The sequence below is a fragment of the Tetrao urogallus genome (assembly GCF_951394365.1).
Source record: "Tetrao urogallus genome assembly, chromosome: 3".
Lineage (NCBI taxonomy): Eukaryota > Metazoa > Chordata > Aves > Galliformes > Phasianidae > Tetrao > Tetrao urogallus.
Window position 1 is genome coordinate 19,128,450 of NC_136815.1, and position 19,891 is coordinate 19,148,340.

A 19,891-nucleotide genomic window follows, 5' to 3' on the forward strand; every position below is an offset into this window, starting at 1 on the left:
GCCCCAACGTGGCTCACTTCTTCACACTACATAGCACATAGTTAATGCTGAATAGGGCATCTCAAGAGCACACATCAACTTCTTTCAGGAATTATAGGTGAGCTGCTATAGTGGAGGAGGACATGAACTGGATATATAGAGGAACTGGAGCACATGGTAACATCAGCAATAAAAGATACGATAATAAGGAAGGTTAATGACAGGCAGGAAACAGAAAAGTACTGAAAGAATGCATGAAGTTTCACACAATTAAGAGAATTAACAAAGAAAAGACAACGGAATGTTTCCAAGATGAGAGCAAATCCTTGAAACCTGGCTATAAACATCTGTTTGGGAAATTATGAAAGATCTTACATTTATATGAAAAGAATCCTCCTCTTTGGCAGTATTTTTCTAGCAATATAATCTATTAGCATTACTATTACAACTCCCAAGGTTACACAAAGGTTTTTATAGATAAGGTAAGAAGATACACCTTTTCCCATGGAGAGTTTACAGTTCAGTATATATGCAGGAGATAACTTCTCATTTCACTGATGAGATAAAGTAATTTTTGTTACTACCAAGTTTGTTTAAAAGTATCAAATGAAATTATAATCCTAAACATATTGCATCTTCGAGTTAAATACATCCAGATACTATGCCTTACAGCTGAATTCGTAACAACCTTCACATATGAAGGTAAAATTTTACATGCAGTTTTACTGTTTTCAGTATTTAAGACTGATATCCTGTGCACTAAAATTCAGCAATTTTTTTTTTTTTTTTTAGATCATATTTAGTACAAAAAAATGGCAAAATTACTTACCCAATTGGTCTTGAAACAACAAGCTCCACTTGTGGCTCAGGTTTGGACTCTAAAATGATGTTATATACCTCCTCAAAGGTAGCTCCTTGTAGTAGCCTTCCATTCCATTCCAGCACTTCATCACCTATAATTTCAGTAAGAGCAAACTGCTTGTGAAGTCTGCTTCTGTGTACTGTACTTAAAATGACAATTTAAACCGCTGTATTGTCAGTTTGCTGAATTGTGAAACCCGTGTTCTCAAAAAGTTTAGTCCTTCATTTAGGAAAATCCTAATGAAGGTCTTCTGCAGCTTGCTCTGAATGTATAAACTTCAGTGAAACAGTAGCATCATCAGTAAGACCTCTTTCTACTAAATTAGATACAGCTCTTGTGTTAGTAATTGCGATTCAAAACAAAACTCAAGATGCTGTTTAGAAAATGCAGATCTTTCAAACAGCATATCTCACCTAATATCTAACTATTTTGAAGATTCATCTACATCTAGAGGTTTAGTATTTAGGGTTTAGATGGTTCTTCGGTTAACATTAATACTTCTTGCACATACTCCAGTGCAGCAATCCATGGTTTGCATGTTGGGATAGGCCCAGGTCTTAAGAGTTTCTCAGTCATTTGTGACTGCTTGGGTTAGGTCCAAATAACATATACTCTATAAGTTGACAGGGCAGGACATGAGTAGAATATTGAGTATGAAAATGTGAACAAAACACGAAAATATGATTTTGAAGAACATGAGATTTTATGTATTTCACAAAAATAATAATATCAATAACTTAGTAACTGAATGTCTAGTTGATTTCTGTGTAAGGACAAGCCTGGATGTGTAGAAAACAAGCCTGGATAACACCCTGAGAGACAATTACAACTGATGTCTGGACCCCTTTTGGAAGAGTCCAGATCAATGCCTGAGAAAGGGTCAATCAAGACACTTCTCAAGGAAAGCAAATACTGGGCTCTGGCTTAAAACACGTAAAGCAGTCTTCCTGTGCCAACTTCTAGTGTATGAAATGGTGATGTAAATTCATCTGAACTTGTTCCGTAAGATGGTGTCATAGAAATGCCAGTGCTTGTTCATCCCCTCCTAGTCTGTTGCTGCTTTACTTAGTAATGAGGATTCGTAGTTTAAAAGAAACGAAAAAAAAGGAAATCTGTCAGACTTGTTTCATTTCATATATGCTGAATCCAAGTCTACGTCCACTCAGTTACCTTTGAGACTTGGAAATACTGCATGATTATAGCCACCCCAAAACTCATCCTATGACAATTTGCAGTGAAAATGATTTTTTCCTTGAAAATAAAATAACAAAAATGATCCAAAGGATGAAACAAAACCCCTGTGATGACAGGTTGAAAGAGCTGGGACTGTTCAGCCTGGAGAAGAGAAGGCTCAACGAAGGCCTGATGGCAAGATTTTAATATCTAGAAGGGGTTTGTAAGAAGGAAGGGGACAGACTCTTTAGCAGCGTCTGTTGCAGTAGAACATGGGGAAATGGTTTCCAACTAAAAGAGGGGAGATTTAGTTTGGATATAAGAAAAAAAATTAAAAAAATTACAGGCAGGTCTGGCGCTAGATCCAGGACTGGTGATCTGCCTCCCCTCTTTTATTTTTCTCTTTTTCATTTTTCTCTTACAGTTTTTAAGTAATGCAAGGTTTACTTGAATTTTCTATAAAGTCACACAGCTTCGGTAGATGTAATTGCTGGGCTAGTACATTAGGGATACATTTTTTATAGTTATCTCCTATTAAAGTTGATGTTTATTCCTCTTATGTACAGACCTTGAATGTTGTTTCATCCTAATCTAACAGGGGAGAATTTGCGAATCACAGGTGGGACATGACATTCTGCAAAATTTCATCACAGCTATTCAACATAATTTCCCTTCTAATTAAGCCCACTTTCTTGTCACCTTTACAAAAGCAGCTCCATATAATAGAGCTACAGCAGATACGTACCTGGTCTAAGATGGCCCACGGTATCAGCTAAGCTTCCTTTTTTAACTTTGGTGATAAATGCACAGAGTCGACCTGATTCAGTCATCTTTCCTCCTACTACCTGTTTCAGAGAGGAATTATTTTCATAGCATAAGAATTACTTTAACTTACTTAAACATCCTGGCAAACAAAAACAGAATTCAAGGAATTCTTTGGTATTCAGGTGACCGAGGTGAGGCAAACACTTGAAAAAAAAAGCACTAAAAGCGTAAAGACAATGCAAATACAGAAAGATAAATCTTTCAAACTTCCACTGTAAAAAGTAAAAAGTACAGCATTGGACATTAGGCTGCTCACTTCAACATTTTTTAGATGTAAATAGTTACATTAATGTAACAGAATCCATGACATTCACACAAAGCATTAAATACATTTAATAAGCAAACAAATCCTCTTTGCGATGACAAGATATAAATAGTAAATAATTTTCAGTTTTGTGCATTTAAAATGTAGCATACCAATTAATCAGAGGGGAATAATCAAGAAACAGTTGCTTTTTTCCTAGTAGCAGACTTTGCTCTGAAGTGTCATTAACCTCCAAATGTTGCTCAGGTCATAAGAAAAGATAATTTATTTTTCACATTCCTCCCATCTTTTGAGGAACAGAAGTTATACCACGGTGCAATGCTCAGCTCAAGACTGAATTGAGTTTGGCCTGCTCAGCAAGGATGCAATTCGTGCATTCTGCAGAGCAGCCATTCTCAAGAAACTTGTGAAAACATGTTTAGCCTTCACAAAATATAATTTTTTTGAGACTGTCAGAGACCCTGTAAAATTCCTCTTGGTAACTAAACGTATAACGTCTTTATATGGTATTTTTAAGAATAAGAGGATGTAGATATCTGTTTAGATACACTATGTATTATGAGAATACTTACATTATAAAGGTAGCTACTTTAACTGAGATTTGTAAGTCACTGCACAATTATTAATTACCAACCTTCAATCCAAGCATTGCTCCTGAGTCTCTCGGCACACTTCCATCTTTTAGCCGCTTATTTAATAAAATCCGACCAATGAGACGGTCTCCATCTTTGGATGGTTGCCAAGTTACTGGATGCTATCATATGGTTTTAAAGAAGAAGACAGTCAATATGATTTAAAGAAAAATATTTCAGTAACAACTTTCATTTCCCGATACTTTAAAAACATAGCGAAAGTTTTATGATTACACTAATATTAAATGTATCAGAACGACAAAATTGTGCTGGTGAAGATTTATTTGGACATACAGTCCATCAAAACCTATTTCTAATGTTTAAGAACATTAGCAACTTTCCTAAATCCAATTTCTCAGTATCGGTACTGATCTTTGCATCTTGATGAATAGACAGATACAGATAACAATACACAGTTATCTATGCACGGTAACAGTTCCATCAGAGTACTGTCAAAAACAACCGTAGAGGTCAATATTAGAAGTAATATAGAAAAAGCACATTTTAGTTGAAAAGGAAATTTGACTTGAGATGTAATTTCTCCTTTTTCTCCTATTCTAAACATGTCAGTTTTCTGTAAGACTGACAAACTTTTGCAATGTTTTACTTTCTGTCAGTACAAGTATATTAAAAGTTATAGAATATTTTTAAAGGGATGGTCTTTGCTCTCATTTAAATGTAATGAATGTTTCTTTGAATAATCATTTCACATACAGAGCATAGTTACAATCAAGATGTCATTATTCATAGAATCACAGCATGGTTTGGGTTGGAAGGAACCTTTAAGATCATCCAGTTCCAACCCCCTGCTATAGGCAGGGACACCTCCCTGTAGACCAGGTTGCTCACAGCCTCATCCAGCCTGGCCTTGAATGCTTCCAGGGAGTACACTTTATTCCACTGCCATACACAGGCATGGTTACACATATTGTTGTATGTTGGTGCAATTACTAAAATTTTAAATAACATTTTAATTTTGTGTAATCATAACACTTTTTCACAGATAAATACTACTTTCATGCTCTATTTCATGCAAGATTAGCAGGCACGGACAAATTTGCTTCCATTACAAGTAGTAACTCTAAAATGATGGATCATAATCTCTACCAAACAAAAAGCAGAAATAAAAATCACCAAAGCAGATAGTAAAGCCTTTAATTCTGCACAATACTGCACAAAAAAAATGGCATGGCAACAAAACAAAAGAACAATCATGACAGTGAAAGGGAAAAAAGAAAAACAACTTTTCTGTGCAGAGAAACCCAATTTTCTCCTTTTAATTGGGGACTTAAACTATTAATTTAATTTCAGTCCCAGGAGTTTGAATGCAGTAAATCAAATAAGCCAATCAGTAGAATCCTCATTGTTAATTACTGTACAATTAAAGGTAATACCATGATAGGATATTATGCAACCATAAGAACAATGTTCCTTTGTGCCTCATGTTTTTTTCTTTGGCTGCCAAACAGTAAAAGCTGCAAGAATGCAGAGATTTTTCATTTGTTTTTCTTTTCTGCACCTTAAGAAACGCTACAGTGTCTCTAGAAACATCCTGTCTTCTATTTTATGCGCTATTTTAATGAGTGACAGAGAGCAAACAAAGACCAAGAGCAGGTTAAAATGCAGGCTCCATAATCTCAGTACCTTCTCGCTATGGCTATGCTCCTCGTTTAGAGTTGTGCTACTACACGTATCTACCCCAGAGTCTTTTATCTGAGGCTCAGACCATTCCAAGTCCTCTTCGAAAGACTGGTCACCAAAGCACACCATTCTCTTTTGTCTCTCGGATAAGGTGTTAGAATCCAACACAACTGCCTGCTCACTAGTTTTTCTTTTTCCCCTTTGACTGTCCCCTATAGATGTTGGATAAAAAAAAAAAAAAAGGATACAAAAAAGAAAAACATGCAAAGGTGTAAATAAAACAAAGGAAATGTGAAATGATAAAGGAAACTAAGTGGTAAGGCTCCACATGTCTCACCAAAGACATTGGGGATGCCTCACTGCTATGCCAAGACGTATGGTCCAACCAGTTGTAATCCATGTCTCCTGCGAGAATCACACAGACAAGATAGTGCAGTAAAGGAAAAGTGAAAGAAAGGACAGACAAAGATACAGTAAAATTGTTAAGGCTTCTGATCATCCTGTCTGATTCATAACCTTTGCTGGCAGCACTTGCAAGGCACTTCCAAGAAAAAGTCAAGACGGTAACAACAGAGCACATGGAATATGAAATACAGTGAGAAAAGAGGTATGTTTACGTGTGCCTGCGTGTGCATACAGTTACGTACAGCGTGAAGCATCACTGATTCACAGTGTTTAACTATTTCTATAAAATTAACTCCTGTGAACGAAATGAAAGGGCAAATTGCATTGTATTCGTAACTTCCAAAAAGGAAAGCATTTGATTATGGAATCAGTTCTCATCATAACCCAGAGAAATTAGTCTTGTGTCCTGTATGAAGGAACTGACATCTCTGCCTTCCAACACAAACCAGTGTTTTTTTGATCACTTCAACAAAATACTTGAACAGTACAATGCTATTTTCAGCTGTACTGTAGAAGACAATTTTAGAAAGATTGAATGATCTGTTAGAATATGACAGATTGATAAGGAAAACAAATATACAAAATATCTTTGGAATAGAAAGCATATGGCATTGAAATACCCAGATAAATGTCTACTGGTTAAATATCAGGAAGAACTCTAATAAAGTACCTTTTAACTCAGAAAAAAAGGTGTAGCATTCTGATAAGACAGATATATATATATATCTTTTATAGAATCAGAATTTAACCTGTATGGCAGAAAGATGACAGGAAGAAAAGTTCGAAGCACAGTTTTAAAGAAGAGGTCTAAACACTGCTGTCCACAGAACTGAGGTGTGGTTGTGTCTTTTAATAAAACGCTCTCATCTGTGCAGGGTACCCACACATGTTATTACTGTTTCTTTCTCTTATGTATACGTATATAAAATATTATTAATACATGCTACACATGCTACATGACATATTTTGTTACTGTATGCTTTGGATGATTTTGATATTATTTTATGTATGACAAAATGTTAGCTTTTCTAATGAATTTCAAAACCAAGAAAATACAAAACCAGTGTAGTTCCACTCTTAGTAGAGACCCTTAATGATACTTTCCAATTTCCATTACTTCAGAACCTGCTTTAACATTGCTCAACCTCTTCTTCTGAAAGTACACCAATACCTCTGTAAAACCATTGATTGGTCTAATTACAGGTGTAATACTTGTCTAGAAAACCTTACAAAAAGAATGCACAGATACAGTTCCAATAAACTAAACTGTAAATATATAACACATGCTACAGAAAAGATAGTCTCCGCAGAAGAGATTATTATGTGCAATCAGCAACATGATCTTTTTCACTTTTTTTTCTAATATCTACAGTATATCATGTTGAAACAAAATTAAGCATTGCCTTCATTTTAAAGAAAGACACGCATTGAATAATAACAGTTTTCATTTTAAATAAGCACTTTTAGTTTGAATTTGCCCCAAACACTTTACAGAAACATGAAGCATGTTGCATTTTCTTAGATGTCATAAAAAAAGTGAAGAGAGACCTCATGAAAACACTGATGTTTAATTGAAACAGTGAATGGGCTTGCTATATAGGTATGAACTGTATTTCTTGATTCATTGGAGGAAAGTTAATACATTAAAATGGGAAATTACGATCAAAACTGACAGTTCTGACTACTAATATTCTGACTACATTATGGACAAAATTGTGCATGTCCTGTTAAGGAGAAAAGAAACATTCTTAAACCTAACTATATTTTGCAAAAGATATTGCTGCCAAGGAATTTTTCAAAGCTGTCCAACCTTCAACTGCAAAATCATTGCTTCAGAAAAACAGAGTGAAAATTATCAGCGAACTCATAAAGATATATGTTTTAATGGATTAATGTACATTGAGATATCTGGAAGACGGCAGGAGTTCCAGTTTACACATTTTCTATTATATAAATCCTGTTTTTTAAATATATTTTGAAATTAATCTCCACCAGATCACAGTGTGGCTGAATCTAGCAAGGTCCTCTGTGCCCCTCTGGCTCACCTATGCCGAGCAGGGGGCCCAGGCCCCCGGCCAGGCAGCTTCTGAACATCCCCAAGGAGGAAACCCCACATCTTCTGGGCAACCTGTGCTAGTGCTGCGGTACCGCACAGCACAGCAGTGCTGCCTGGTGCTCAGAGGGAGCCCCTGTGCTCCAGCTGGTGCGATGGCCTCCTGTCCTGGCATTCAGCACCACCGAACTGAGCCTGGCTCCATTCTCTTTTCACCTTCCCTCCACGTACTTATGGACACTGATAAGATCCCCTTGAGCCTCCACTTCTCAGTGGAGAGCAGTTCCAGCTCTCTTCCCCAGCACCTTCATCACCCTCATTGTCCCTGCACTGGGCTTTCTTCAGTACATCTACATCTCCCTTGTACTGGACAGAGGATTCCAAGAGCAACCTCACTGATGAAGACTAGAGAGAGAGGGGAATTTTAAATGAGAAATAATTAATCTTATTACACTATGACTCCCATGACTACATGAACTAAAGGCACATGAGTCCATACTGTTTCTTCCTGACGGTTATTTTCTTTGTCGTTATTACAACTTCACTTCCCCAAGCCACAGTCTGACAAAAAAGCTTTAATTTGGTTCCCTGTAATTTGCTACATAATTCCAGAAGCAGACAACTGAAATAAAATGGGCTTTCTAAGTAGAACAGTTAAAACAGATCATTCTTACTAATTCTAAATCCTGGCTATTTTCAAGAAATTATATTTTCATTGAAATGACTGTACTTAAATGAAGGTATCTACTGTCAAGAATTAAGAATCCACTGCTGCAAATTACTGGCCATGTTTCAAGGTTTTAAAATTCTCAGCCACAACAGAGATGATTACTTGCATTCCAAAAAAGCCAAGAGAAAGGAATTCAAAGGTACAGATATTACATCCTTGCTGTCCTTCAGTGAATATAGCACTTTATCCACTCTTCAGGAAATTTTTATGCATTCTGTATATTTGCACATACATTATGCATACCAATTGAGAAGGCTTTGCCAGTTCTTCTATTAATTCTTCTCCCCATATAAACTATGCGCTTCTGCACGAACTTGTCCTTCTGCATGAACTTGTCAAGTGCTACATCTCCCATCAAACTTAACTTTCATTTACGTGTCTGTGTACAAAATAGGGAATAACTGAGAATAACTTCTTTTTCTTTTTCTTTTTCTTTTTCTTTTTTTTTAACAAGGAATTAAGTTACTGAAAAGTTGAGGTCTCTGGTATGTACTCATCATAAAAACATACCCAGATTTCATATACCTTAATTAGTAAAAATCATCCAGTCTTCTCTTGCAATTTGTACGCCCATGATATATGTATTCAAGCAAATACTCAAGGACAGAAATCAAGTAGGTGCTCTGAAAGTGTACTCTGAAAGTAATGTACTATAAAAGTGATGCTTCCTATTTCCATGGAAACTGCAACAGATACAAAGAACACAGCAGCACTATTTCACAAAGCAAATTCTCAGCTATGAAACAGTCTTTCATCACAGTCAGAGTCACCACCGTTAGCTATGCATTTTTGCCAGCAATGGAGAAGAGCCACACTCATAAACAAATGCATCAGTAACCCACTGTCACTGTTACCACTGCTGAAATGCACCACCCATTGGCACACTGCATTCACATCCACTGTTTGGTCTCCATCAACATTCAGCAAGCATCAATGAATGTCAATATGTGCAGTCTTTTCTTCACAGAGGAATTCAATTCCATACCTTTGCTTCATCCACACTTCCATGTCAGATGTCATTTTGTCAGACTGCCCCTCTGCTGCCATCACACAGCAACAACATGGAACAGGATACTGCTGGGAAGGCTCATCCTCTACTGCCATACCAACAACATCTGCCTCTGACATTGTGGGCCAATGTAATAAAATAGGAAGCATTACTTTTGGAGCAACCCTATGAAGTAGCTTTCCAGCAAGTGTACATTACAGTGGATATGTGTTACATGTATATAGGTTCATTTTATAGGTCTTTACGTGAGAAAATGTTGAGCCATGTTGGGCTCCAACAATCTGACCTCTGCGCACCCACGCTTGAAACACCCATGCTCTTTCAATTAGAGATATCATTTAATTTTTTCTTTTTAACTAAAGCTATCCAAAACAGAAATCTACATGCATTAACGCGTATGAATATGCTTGATTGATAACTAAATTTTCTAAAGACTTCCCATTCATGCAGTAAAAATAAAACGATTCTTTTCCCACAAAGTTCTAATTTCCCTCCAAGAATAATACAAAAGAGCTTGTAAGAGTAAGTCCTTTTCCATCCTATTTCACAACTTTTTAATGGGAGTTCCCAAATATCAACTCTACACATCTCCAATTCTTCTTTTCAGTCAAGACATAAAATGTTGACTTTCTCTTTCGCTCTGCTGTCCTTCAATAAATGTCAATTCTTCTAAAATTAAAATGGTAAGAAAATGAACAGCAATTTCATACTGTTTTATTCATATATGTATTCTTTTTCCTACTAGAATACGTACCTGCAGGTTTGGAAAAAAACTGTCAAAGAAATTGCAAATGATAAAGCCCCTGCAGGTAGTCTAGATTTCATCCTTAATACTGCATTAAGAGTCATCTAAGTGACAGATAATAAATTTTATAAAAACAAATAAATGCAATCCAAATTGTATTAATAAATCTAATCTAATAAAATATATATCTAGAAGCCTAGTAGTGATTTATATTTCTATGAGACTCATATTGCTTATTACAGTCACACTTTCTTGGAGTAAAATAAATGATCTGATAAACTGATTGGAGCTCAACTTTTCAGAGCATGTCCTGTGAACATTAAAATCTTGACTGGGTAAAAGTTTTCAGATCCAGTAAAGTTTGAAGTAATAAATGTAAGACAGTTATTTGCTTCTCTACAAGAAAAACTATTAAACCATAATCATATAATAACAAACACCATGAATCTTTAATTCTGTCTGCCAAAATGTGCAGCAGAAGTGAGAAAAACCATCATCTAGTTGATAAGCTACAGTATCAAAGCCATCTTTCATGGAAAGCATGGTACAGTCATAGCTAATGTCATTGTAGCAGCATTCAGATGCTTCCTGAGTTCAGCAGTGCAGCTGGGTACAGGAATGGACGTGTGAGAGCTCTGCCCTTACTGTGGCCAGTGAACTCTGTACCGGCATGGAGAGCTCGCATGGACAAATGAGTGACCTGGCCTTTCTGTACAAATGGCATTAAGCCTTGTAAGCTTACAGATTGTTAGGATAGTTTGCTCTCACTGAATTTAGCCTCTTTAGCCAAAACCAAGCAGAGGAAAAGCTTTTCTTCTTCTTCCGTATTCCCACAGCAATGGGAGCTTCCCATAGCAGTAGGAACCTTGAATGTGTAGTTAAAATGGAGAAGAACTGGTGTACACTGAAGTTTGTATGGCCAAGAAGGAAAGACATAAAAGAAAAGCTGTAAGGTAGATCCTGAAAAGCAGAGAGCTCTATCCCACTGAGCAGGCAAGAGAGTAAATGTGGCTGGGCACATGCATAGTGCTCATAGGTGGCGTGAAGGTGGCACAGGGAGCCTGAGAGCACTGTCTAGAGACACTGTCACAGGAAAAACTTCCCTGGTATACAGAGCAAGGGTAGATAACGTTTGATAAAAATGTGTACATGTGCTGTCGTGCAGCAACAGAAGAATGTCTTCCATGATGAATTTCTGAAAACATTCCTTATAACACAAATGCTGCCAAACCATTAAGTATCGCAATTCTACATTTCCACATGACACAGAAACATATACTTTCCACCAAAAAAAACGCTTTCTGAAGACATTCCCTGAGAATATGCTTATGGAATTTTTTTTTTTTTTTTTAAATAGCTTTAGCAGGATTCTTTATGAGTCAGTCATTAAGAATTCAGAAATCTCTTCGTTTCTCCCTTTCCTTGAAGTGAATCTACTGGTAAGTGAGAGATGTCATTAAGAATGAAGACACTGGTTTACCTTCACAGAAAATGCAGCCCTGTTTTCAAACGGTACTAATACTGCTCAACAGAAAAGGTATTAGCCTTAATGGAAAGGATTACCTACTGTAAAGGGTGAAAGTGTCGCAGCATGACTGCTGAGAGAAATGTACTTACTGAAAATATTTTCTTAAGTACATTTTGCCAGAAGGATTTCATAGAATCATAGAATCACAAGGCTGGAAATGACCTATAAGATCATCTAGTCCAACCGTCTCCTCATCACCATTGCCACCACAAGCACTAAACCACATCACACAACACATCGTCCAGACGCCTCTCGAACACTGCCAGGGACGGTGACTCCACCACCACCCTGGGCAGCCATTCCAGTGCCTGAATTTAATTTATGGGAAGGGCCTTCTTCACAATGGGATTTTCTAAAACACCACTAGGTTTAATCTATCAGTCAAGTACATTTTTATACAGGTCTTGAAATAAGTGGAAACAAAGCATATCGATGTGGCATACACATCTATATGGCAGACTGTCTGCTTTCTGTAGAAAGCTTCTGCCTACCAAAACCAGCGGATGGAGCATTAAAAAAAAAAAAAAAAAAAAAAACAAACAAACAAAAAAAACCAAAAACATGGGAATAGAGTTTCTTAATGGAAGTTCACACTCGACTCCCACTGCTGGAAGACATGTTGCCAGTCACAGCGCAGTGCCATGCAATAGGTGTCCTCACACAGGTCCATCACCTCTACTACGTAACCCAGCATGCCGGAACTCACACTACTGCTCACCAAGAAAATGGACTGCTGTTATCGAGAAGTCACAGACATTTTTCCATGGGGAGTCTACCCACCACTGACAGTTGCTATCTACTTAGTACTCAAGATTCTCAGATTGACATACCTTTGTCTTATGTTCCCTGCTTGTTTTCTAACAAAGACAGTGAAAATTGGAAGTAATGAAGTCTGACACCCTGTGGATGTACCTCCTGTGTCAGTGACTTTAAGACTTTTGTCTTACTAAGATGTTTAGTCCAAATGATGCTTCTGACCATAATTAAGTCATTTGCACTTCCCTGCTACCTTCTCCTTTCTCTTTAGGAAGCCTTTGAGCTTATGCCAAAGTATTTCCAGGATAAGAAAATTCCTTCAGCAGAATGCAAATGAAGACACTTTGGAAAGCTTAGAAAAGACAGCATTTCTGAAGTATCCAAAAGAAATTAATCACTATTTTATTGGTATTAAGCCTAAATTCGCAATTTCTTTTTACAGGACATGCTTTTTTCCATTTTCTGCCCTGTTTATATCCACAAAGACCACATTTATATTCATGGGCTGACCGTGCACATCTGCCTTGCCTATCTGTCTTAGTCATGTATCTCCCCCGCCCAATCTTTTAACTGACAGCTTCATTACAAGTCCTTCCTTGCACTGGCTTTGAACTACTATCAGCAATAACATCTTAGCAAACCTAAATGAGAATACCCTTGAAAATAAACACTATTAGTAATGCAGGGCAGAATAAAACTAATAATACCATTACTTAATCCCAGATCTGTCCGTTGCTTCAGCTGCTCTGCCCTCTGTATCACGGGAAAGACATTCCTGCTGCCTGCAAACAGGCAGCCTAGTTCCTATGCTAAGTAAGCCTACCTCTTCTCACAGACCTGCCTGCTGAAAGTTAACAAGCTCTTGGATGCAACGCACGTAGAAATTAACTGCTGTCTACCAGATGACAAAAAACCATGCTTCTGAACTTGCTGGCTCAGAAGAATACAGCACTTTGGGAAACGACTGCTAGGGATGGACAGCTGCATAATACACGCACAGAAGATCCAGTGGATCTGGGGTGCACTGGAGCTGCAGCACAGCTGGGAACTGCACATACTCAATGAATTCTTTCCTCAGACTTTGAAAGTATTTCAGGCAAACACACCTGTCTTGCTGCCAACAGCAAGGCAACAGTGAAACCTGCTAAGCCAGCTGGAAAGCAGCCTTACAGCAACCTGGAAGAGAACCCAGCTCGTTACTGGAGAGCTACAGAACTTGTGAGAAACAGCTGCAATGTTTAAGAAACACTTCTGGGTCTTATGTGCTTATGATACCAACTTTTTGTTAATTTTTTTTTTCACTACCATTTCAATTTACACTCATCAACACTTGGATATATTTATATACACTTGGATAAATGTAAGAAATAAGTAGCTTCAGAAAACTTATTTAGCAATAGGAAACATCTTCACTTTGCACTGGCTTACTCTATATCCAGATTTTCCAAAATAAACACTTTTTTTACATCCTAAAGTTATCATTGGCAAAACGACATCTGACAGACTAGTGGAGTAGCTCCAGTGAGCCTGCCTGGCATCTGGAAGTCTCAGGGCCACAGCATTTACTGCACACGAGCTGAATACTAAATGTAAACCAATTTCTTCTTGGACAGTTTGGACAGGCATATGAGCTTGAGATCATTGTAAGGTAGTGTTTAACCAAGTGCACATTTTAAATTCTTCAGAAATAAACATCTACTGACGGAGTACACACAGTATATATCAATGGTTTCTTCATATAATAAGCTTGAGGCTACTAGAATAGCAGGAGCCAATGCAAATAAGAAAAACATATTTTTCAACATGTGTACATATATAAACGTAGATCCCTCTAATACTTATTAGACAGTAAAAATAACAGAAAACTATTCTGTGCTTTTATTTTTGAGCTTTAAAGAGACATTAAGCTTTCAAACTTTGATGTCAGTGTTAATTATAGAAAATAACGTAAGCCACTGAATCCATATATCCTAATTACTAAGCAAAACTCATAGTTACCAAGTAAAGGCCAGCAAACTCTGTATCACAACAGAAAGCGAGGGAATGGATTCTTTATGAAATGTGACATCAAATTCACAAACAATACCATAAACACAGCATGTCACTTATACTCATGGCAAAGCTGTATTCATTTCATCAGGAGAACAATCCCTCATAAGTAAAACTGAAATAGTGACATGCAAGGAATGAAAGAAAGATCATCTTAGCTCAGTTTTAAATAAACAAATATATTAATTCATGCTAGCAGCCTATATTTTTATCTCCTAAGTCATAAAGAGCTAACACTAATGAAAGGAGACACTGCCAACATCAGGATGCCTCTTACCATAGACACATCATTATCTAGAATCAATTTCCATCAGCAACCTAACAGCCTCCCATATATTAAGACTGAGGATCAGCTAGTTGTTCCATTGATCACATCTTTTTCCTTTCTCTCCATTTATTCCAGTCAGAACCAAAGATATCTTGCTACTAAATTGTGATACTGATAAATACTTGTCCTGTGATTTTCAATAGGAGATAACCAATAATCAAGAACCAATGATTTGTGTATGTAATAAAATAATAACGTAGAGAAGCACAGTAATAACACAGTGTTTGAAAAACAGAAATAATTCAAATTTTGAAGAGAAACAATTTTATGAAATAATCAAATCCTCATCTCAGTTCCTGTTGATCAGTGCCTTTTTCTGTTCCATTGCTTGGTTTTGTCTGGGAGGGAAGAAATGCCCCACTTTTACCTCTCACATAGCTGTTCTCCCTTAACGACAGTGGAAGGAAAGGGTGGGGAAGAAGAGGCCAAGTTCACATTTTTGTGTGTAGTATTCCCAGTAACTTATAGAAAGCTCTTATTGGGCACAGCAATGGACACTAAACTCATTCTAAATGTCTTAATCGCTGATGAAGAAACAGATTTTAGAACAGAAATAAGAATAACCTTAAAAAGAAAAATTATGGTACTCCATATACAACTAGGTATTTAAAAAACAAATACACCACTGAAGAGCCAGGACAACTTGTTTTTTGTCTGTAATTCTCAATTTGTATTATGCAGAAAGGCATTGGGAAAATTTAAAATTCTACCTAACAATCAAGAGAGAAATGCAACTACTGTGCTTTACATCCCTGGTGTAACATTAAACTATTCTCTCTACAGCTGCCTGGAAGGAGGCTGCAGAGAGGAGGCGATGGCCTCTTTTCTCAGGTGACGAGATGGGACACGAGACAATGGCTGCACTGGGAAGATTTAGAGTGGGTATCTGTAACATTTTCTTCACGGAAAGGATGTTTAGGCTTTGGGTCAGGCTGATGGGTGGTGGAGTCCCCATCCCTGGAGTATTTAAGAAATGTGTGGACTGGCACTGAGGGAGATGGATAGTGGTGGACGGATTAGTGGTTTAGTGTCAAGGTAGAAGGCTGGACATGATCTTAAAGTTCTTTTCTAACCTGAAAGATTCTATGACTCACAACATGGAAATACAGCATTTCAATACCAGTCATAGCAATTCCTTATTTTAGAACCGATGTAACATTTCATATACAGCATACTAATTACAGCCTTCCTGATGGCGTAAACAAATATAATTTTTAATTAACACAAGCTGCCAGCTTCTCAAAGCCGCAGCAGACACGCCATAGACACTTCACTGTTGAAATGATTTGGTTTGAGAAACAAGAACTAATTCACAGCAGTAAATGCAAAGCATCTCATCCATCTCTGGCAGCACACGTGTCATGAACTGTCTAGAAACACGTAATGCAACTGCTGATCCTGCAAGCAGGAATGGTAGGAAAAAAAAAAAAAAAAAAAAAAAAAAAACGGTGTAAAAGGGTTTTTCATCACCTTGACACCACAATAAAAGCCTCTGTAAACTAGTAATTGGATCATTAATTATTGATCTCCTTTTAATTGTTGCCATGAGGAAAGTAATTTGGTGCATAAAGAAAGCATCTGTTGCTTTAAGTTTGGTTTAACAAGTTATTTTTGTCAAACCCTTTCTTTCAAGGAAATTAATTAACTACTGAAGAAGAACAGTAAACCTAAAAATTCAATGGATTCCAGAAATAACAATCATAATGAGCTAATTTAGCTGCACACTTTCTACGCAGCCTTGACAGTATGCCAAAATTAGCAAATTTAGCTAAGTGCAATGGTGTCTTGCACCTGGTTTAACATATAAATGCGCACACACACACAAAAAAAAGTTTGTTTGTCTTTTAAGACAAGCTTTGCAACACAAACTTTTATTCTGCTATGCTTAGAGGAAGGTTAAGTTGCAAATATTCAGAGTAAGAATGATCTGAAACTTCATTTGCCGTGAAGCTTAATTTCCTATACAATTGTTATAATGTATAACCATTAACAATGCAGTGGTGAGCTTCTCCACATCCCCCAGCGCACAGGGTGAAGATTCAGTAAGTAACCAGACAATATTCCTGTTTCTTCAACTAATGTCCCCTTTCACTAGTCACTGAGCATTATCTAAATAAACCATTGTCTCTTGACACTCTCTTGGTGGTCTCAGAATATGCTAGTTCTGCGCAAGTCAGAGTTAAATTCAAGGAATTTTTCTTCATAGCCAGTCTATATAAAGAAATGAGGTAAATGTTGCAATTAACCTCTTTTAAAATGAGTAGCTGACATAAGACACAAAAGCAGAAAATGTCAAATATCCCAAACAGTTTTCAGTGCCAAACTTGGGAAATACAGGACTTGAAGTTTGTTCGAGAACTTCAAGGCATGTGGGACTGCTTTATCCTGGCTTTACACTACTCATTAAACAACAAGAAGTTAGAAAAAAATCTACTTTCCAAAAAAGCATTATATAGTATTATGTGATTAAAACCAAAATTTTGTATTTCTCCAAATCTGCCCAGTACTGCCCATGTATAAATAAACAAACTGGATGGAGATTTTCTTTGCAGAGGAACTGTACACTGACATTCTTCAAACAAAACTGGTATGATTAGTAAAATATTGTGCAGATACAAGTGCACGACTGTTGAAGTTTTATATATATATATATATATATATATGTATATATATATATATACACACATGAATATACCTATATTCATATTCCAGAATTAATTTTGAATCCTAATGATAAAAGGTAGATTTCTTAATTGCAATTTTCTGCATCTTCACAGTTTCAGAAGCATGCAGAACAATGGAAGAAGCCTACACAAATGAAGAGTTGGTTGATGCTGGCTCTGTAATTATTTCATTTAGCTGAATACATAAATAAGCACGTTGCTCAGGGACCTTTCCACAGTCAACAAGAATCACTCCCATAATTACAGCCTTCATGGTAGCTGAAGCCATAAAGGTTACATAAGCAATTTAATCTCAGTCTCCTATTTTTATTATGACTATAATTATCTAAAAATATAGCTAAGGCTCTAAAGTTTCTAGAGTAAGTTTAATCAAAAGGTCAGTATTTTTCACTTTTTACAGAAAATTCCCACACACCCTCTACTTTTTTAAATTTATAGAAAGTTGAGATGAAAAGAGAGGAAAAGAGCCATGTTATTTAGTGCTATAAAAACAACAGGAAATTCTACCTCAAAAATTGGACCAGACCCTACATTACAGAAACTCTCATTGCACAAAATGGTCCCCCAGCTTATGTAACTTCCCTAGCCCATACCACAGATGGCTTTGAGAGGCAGGCAAACAGTTAGATGAGCCAGAGCAGAAACTGCCAGTTTTTGATATAAACGCCAACACAACTGCACCAAATGACCTTTCTTTCATAACAAATACATCATGTACAACAAAGAAAATTGTTTGCAAAATCCGCCAAGTGACTTCAGATAAAATTCTGTAAGGAACTTGTGGTGCAGCCACTTTCTAAACACCTTGTCCTCATTCATTGCTCATTTCCTTGGACATACACCTTACTCAGCAACACAATCAATCCAGATTAACATAGCTTTCCAAATTAAAGGCTTTTCCCATTCAGCTTGTTACTCTTCAAGACAGTTTTATCTTCATAACATAACATACTAAACATAAACATTTATCTTTTTTTTAATTATTTTTTGATATTACAAGTATCAGAAAACTATTTAAATTCATCTCCAGGGGATTCTTCTGATTGAAATATTACTGTTACAGAATAAATCTGTGCTGCCTCATATGGGAAATGAGAGGTAGGAAGAGCAGAGGCTGCTGCCCTTCCTCATCAGCCAACATGACATTTCTGCACAGAGCTCAGATGAGAAAAAATGGGATCCAGTTGGGATAGGTGCCATCACAACAACCTTAACAGATATGGCCAACAGACTCATAAGCGATGAAAGGATCATTCCCCTCTTTTAAAGCTGACAGAGAGACTTGGAAATGCACCCATTAGTCCCTTGAAAGAGTGCTCAGCAAATTTTTCTTGAATCTCCCTCAAATGCTTTTCTTTTCTGCCTGTGTCTACCCCACACAACCAAATACTACAGAGCACCTCTGCTGTGCTGAGAACAGCAGTCCCTGCCCAAATACAAGGTTTTATACAAAGGCAACCTCAAATAAGCTATAAGCTAATAAACTTAGAATATTTCGAATATCTCTTACCTGAGCATCATTGGAAAAAAACATCTGGGGTGATATCTTAAAGAATTTGTTTTACTCTGATTAGAAATAATTAGTTGTTTGTTTATTTGTTTTTGCTTGCAATTATGCAAGATAATTTGGAAAGTTTCTGTCCATTAAAAGAAAGAAAAATAGCTTAAAAGATAATTTTGACTAATAATATCGCAAACATAATGACACAGCTACACAATTTACATCTATTATTACACATTTCATAGTGGACTGTGATTTCTAATTTGCATTTCTAGCATTAATTCCTTGAAATAAAGGGATACCAGTGGTGTCGGCAAATGTGGGATTGGCTGTCTTCAAAGCTGCTGTGAACAACACAAGCAGTTAATGCCTTTTTGGGGTGACATTGCTGTTGCTGCATTTTTTTTTTTAGATCATCCCCTGTCAAATTCAATAAAGAATTGGCAAGTATGACATGCTTTGGGAATAACAAATTTGGCAAACTACACATCTCAACTGAAACAGCTATTCATTTTAACTGCCTCTTTGCTATTGTATCTTTTATCTTTTACTTAGCTGTTTCCAAGTGGGACTGTAAGCAGAAACATAGCTTCCACATTTCAGATGTGACTGTTCTTAAGACCAGTTTCCTATAATCTTACTTTTGCTTGTTTGTACAACATCTTTATTTATTTTACAAGCAAAGTATAATAAGCAACATGTTATTTCTTTTAGTAAAGTCAGAAG

General features: G+C 36.7%; 1 protein-coding gene across 21 annotated transcripts in view; it reads right to left on the bottom strand.

The window, feature by feature from the left end:
• The window catches only part of RIMS2 (regulating synaptic membrane exocytosis 2), a gene marked incomplete at both ends in the record, with an annotated part of 434,834 nt that overhangs the window by 194,503 nt on the left and 220,440 nt on the right, over positions 1-19,891 (bottom strand). For 13 of the 21 annotated variants that reach the window (XM_079533449.1, XM_079533466.1, XM_079533465.1 and 10 more), the window contains 4 exons: positions 809-932; positions 2,760-2,855; positions 3,735-3,858; positions 5,715-5,782. In XM_079533449.1, coding sequence (XP_079389575.1) covers positions 809-932; positions 2,760-2,855; positions 3,735-3,858; positions 5,715-5,782 — 412 coding nt within the window. Of the gene's footprint in view, positions 1-808; positions 933-2,759; positions 2,856-3,734; positions 3,859-5,380; positions 5,590-5,714; positions 5,783-19,891 lie in introns of all 21 variants that reach the window. The other 8 variants (XM_079533467.1, XM_079533463.1, XM_079533461.1 and 5 more) reach the window with 1 other exon arrangement.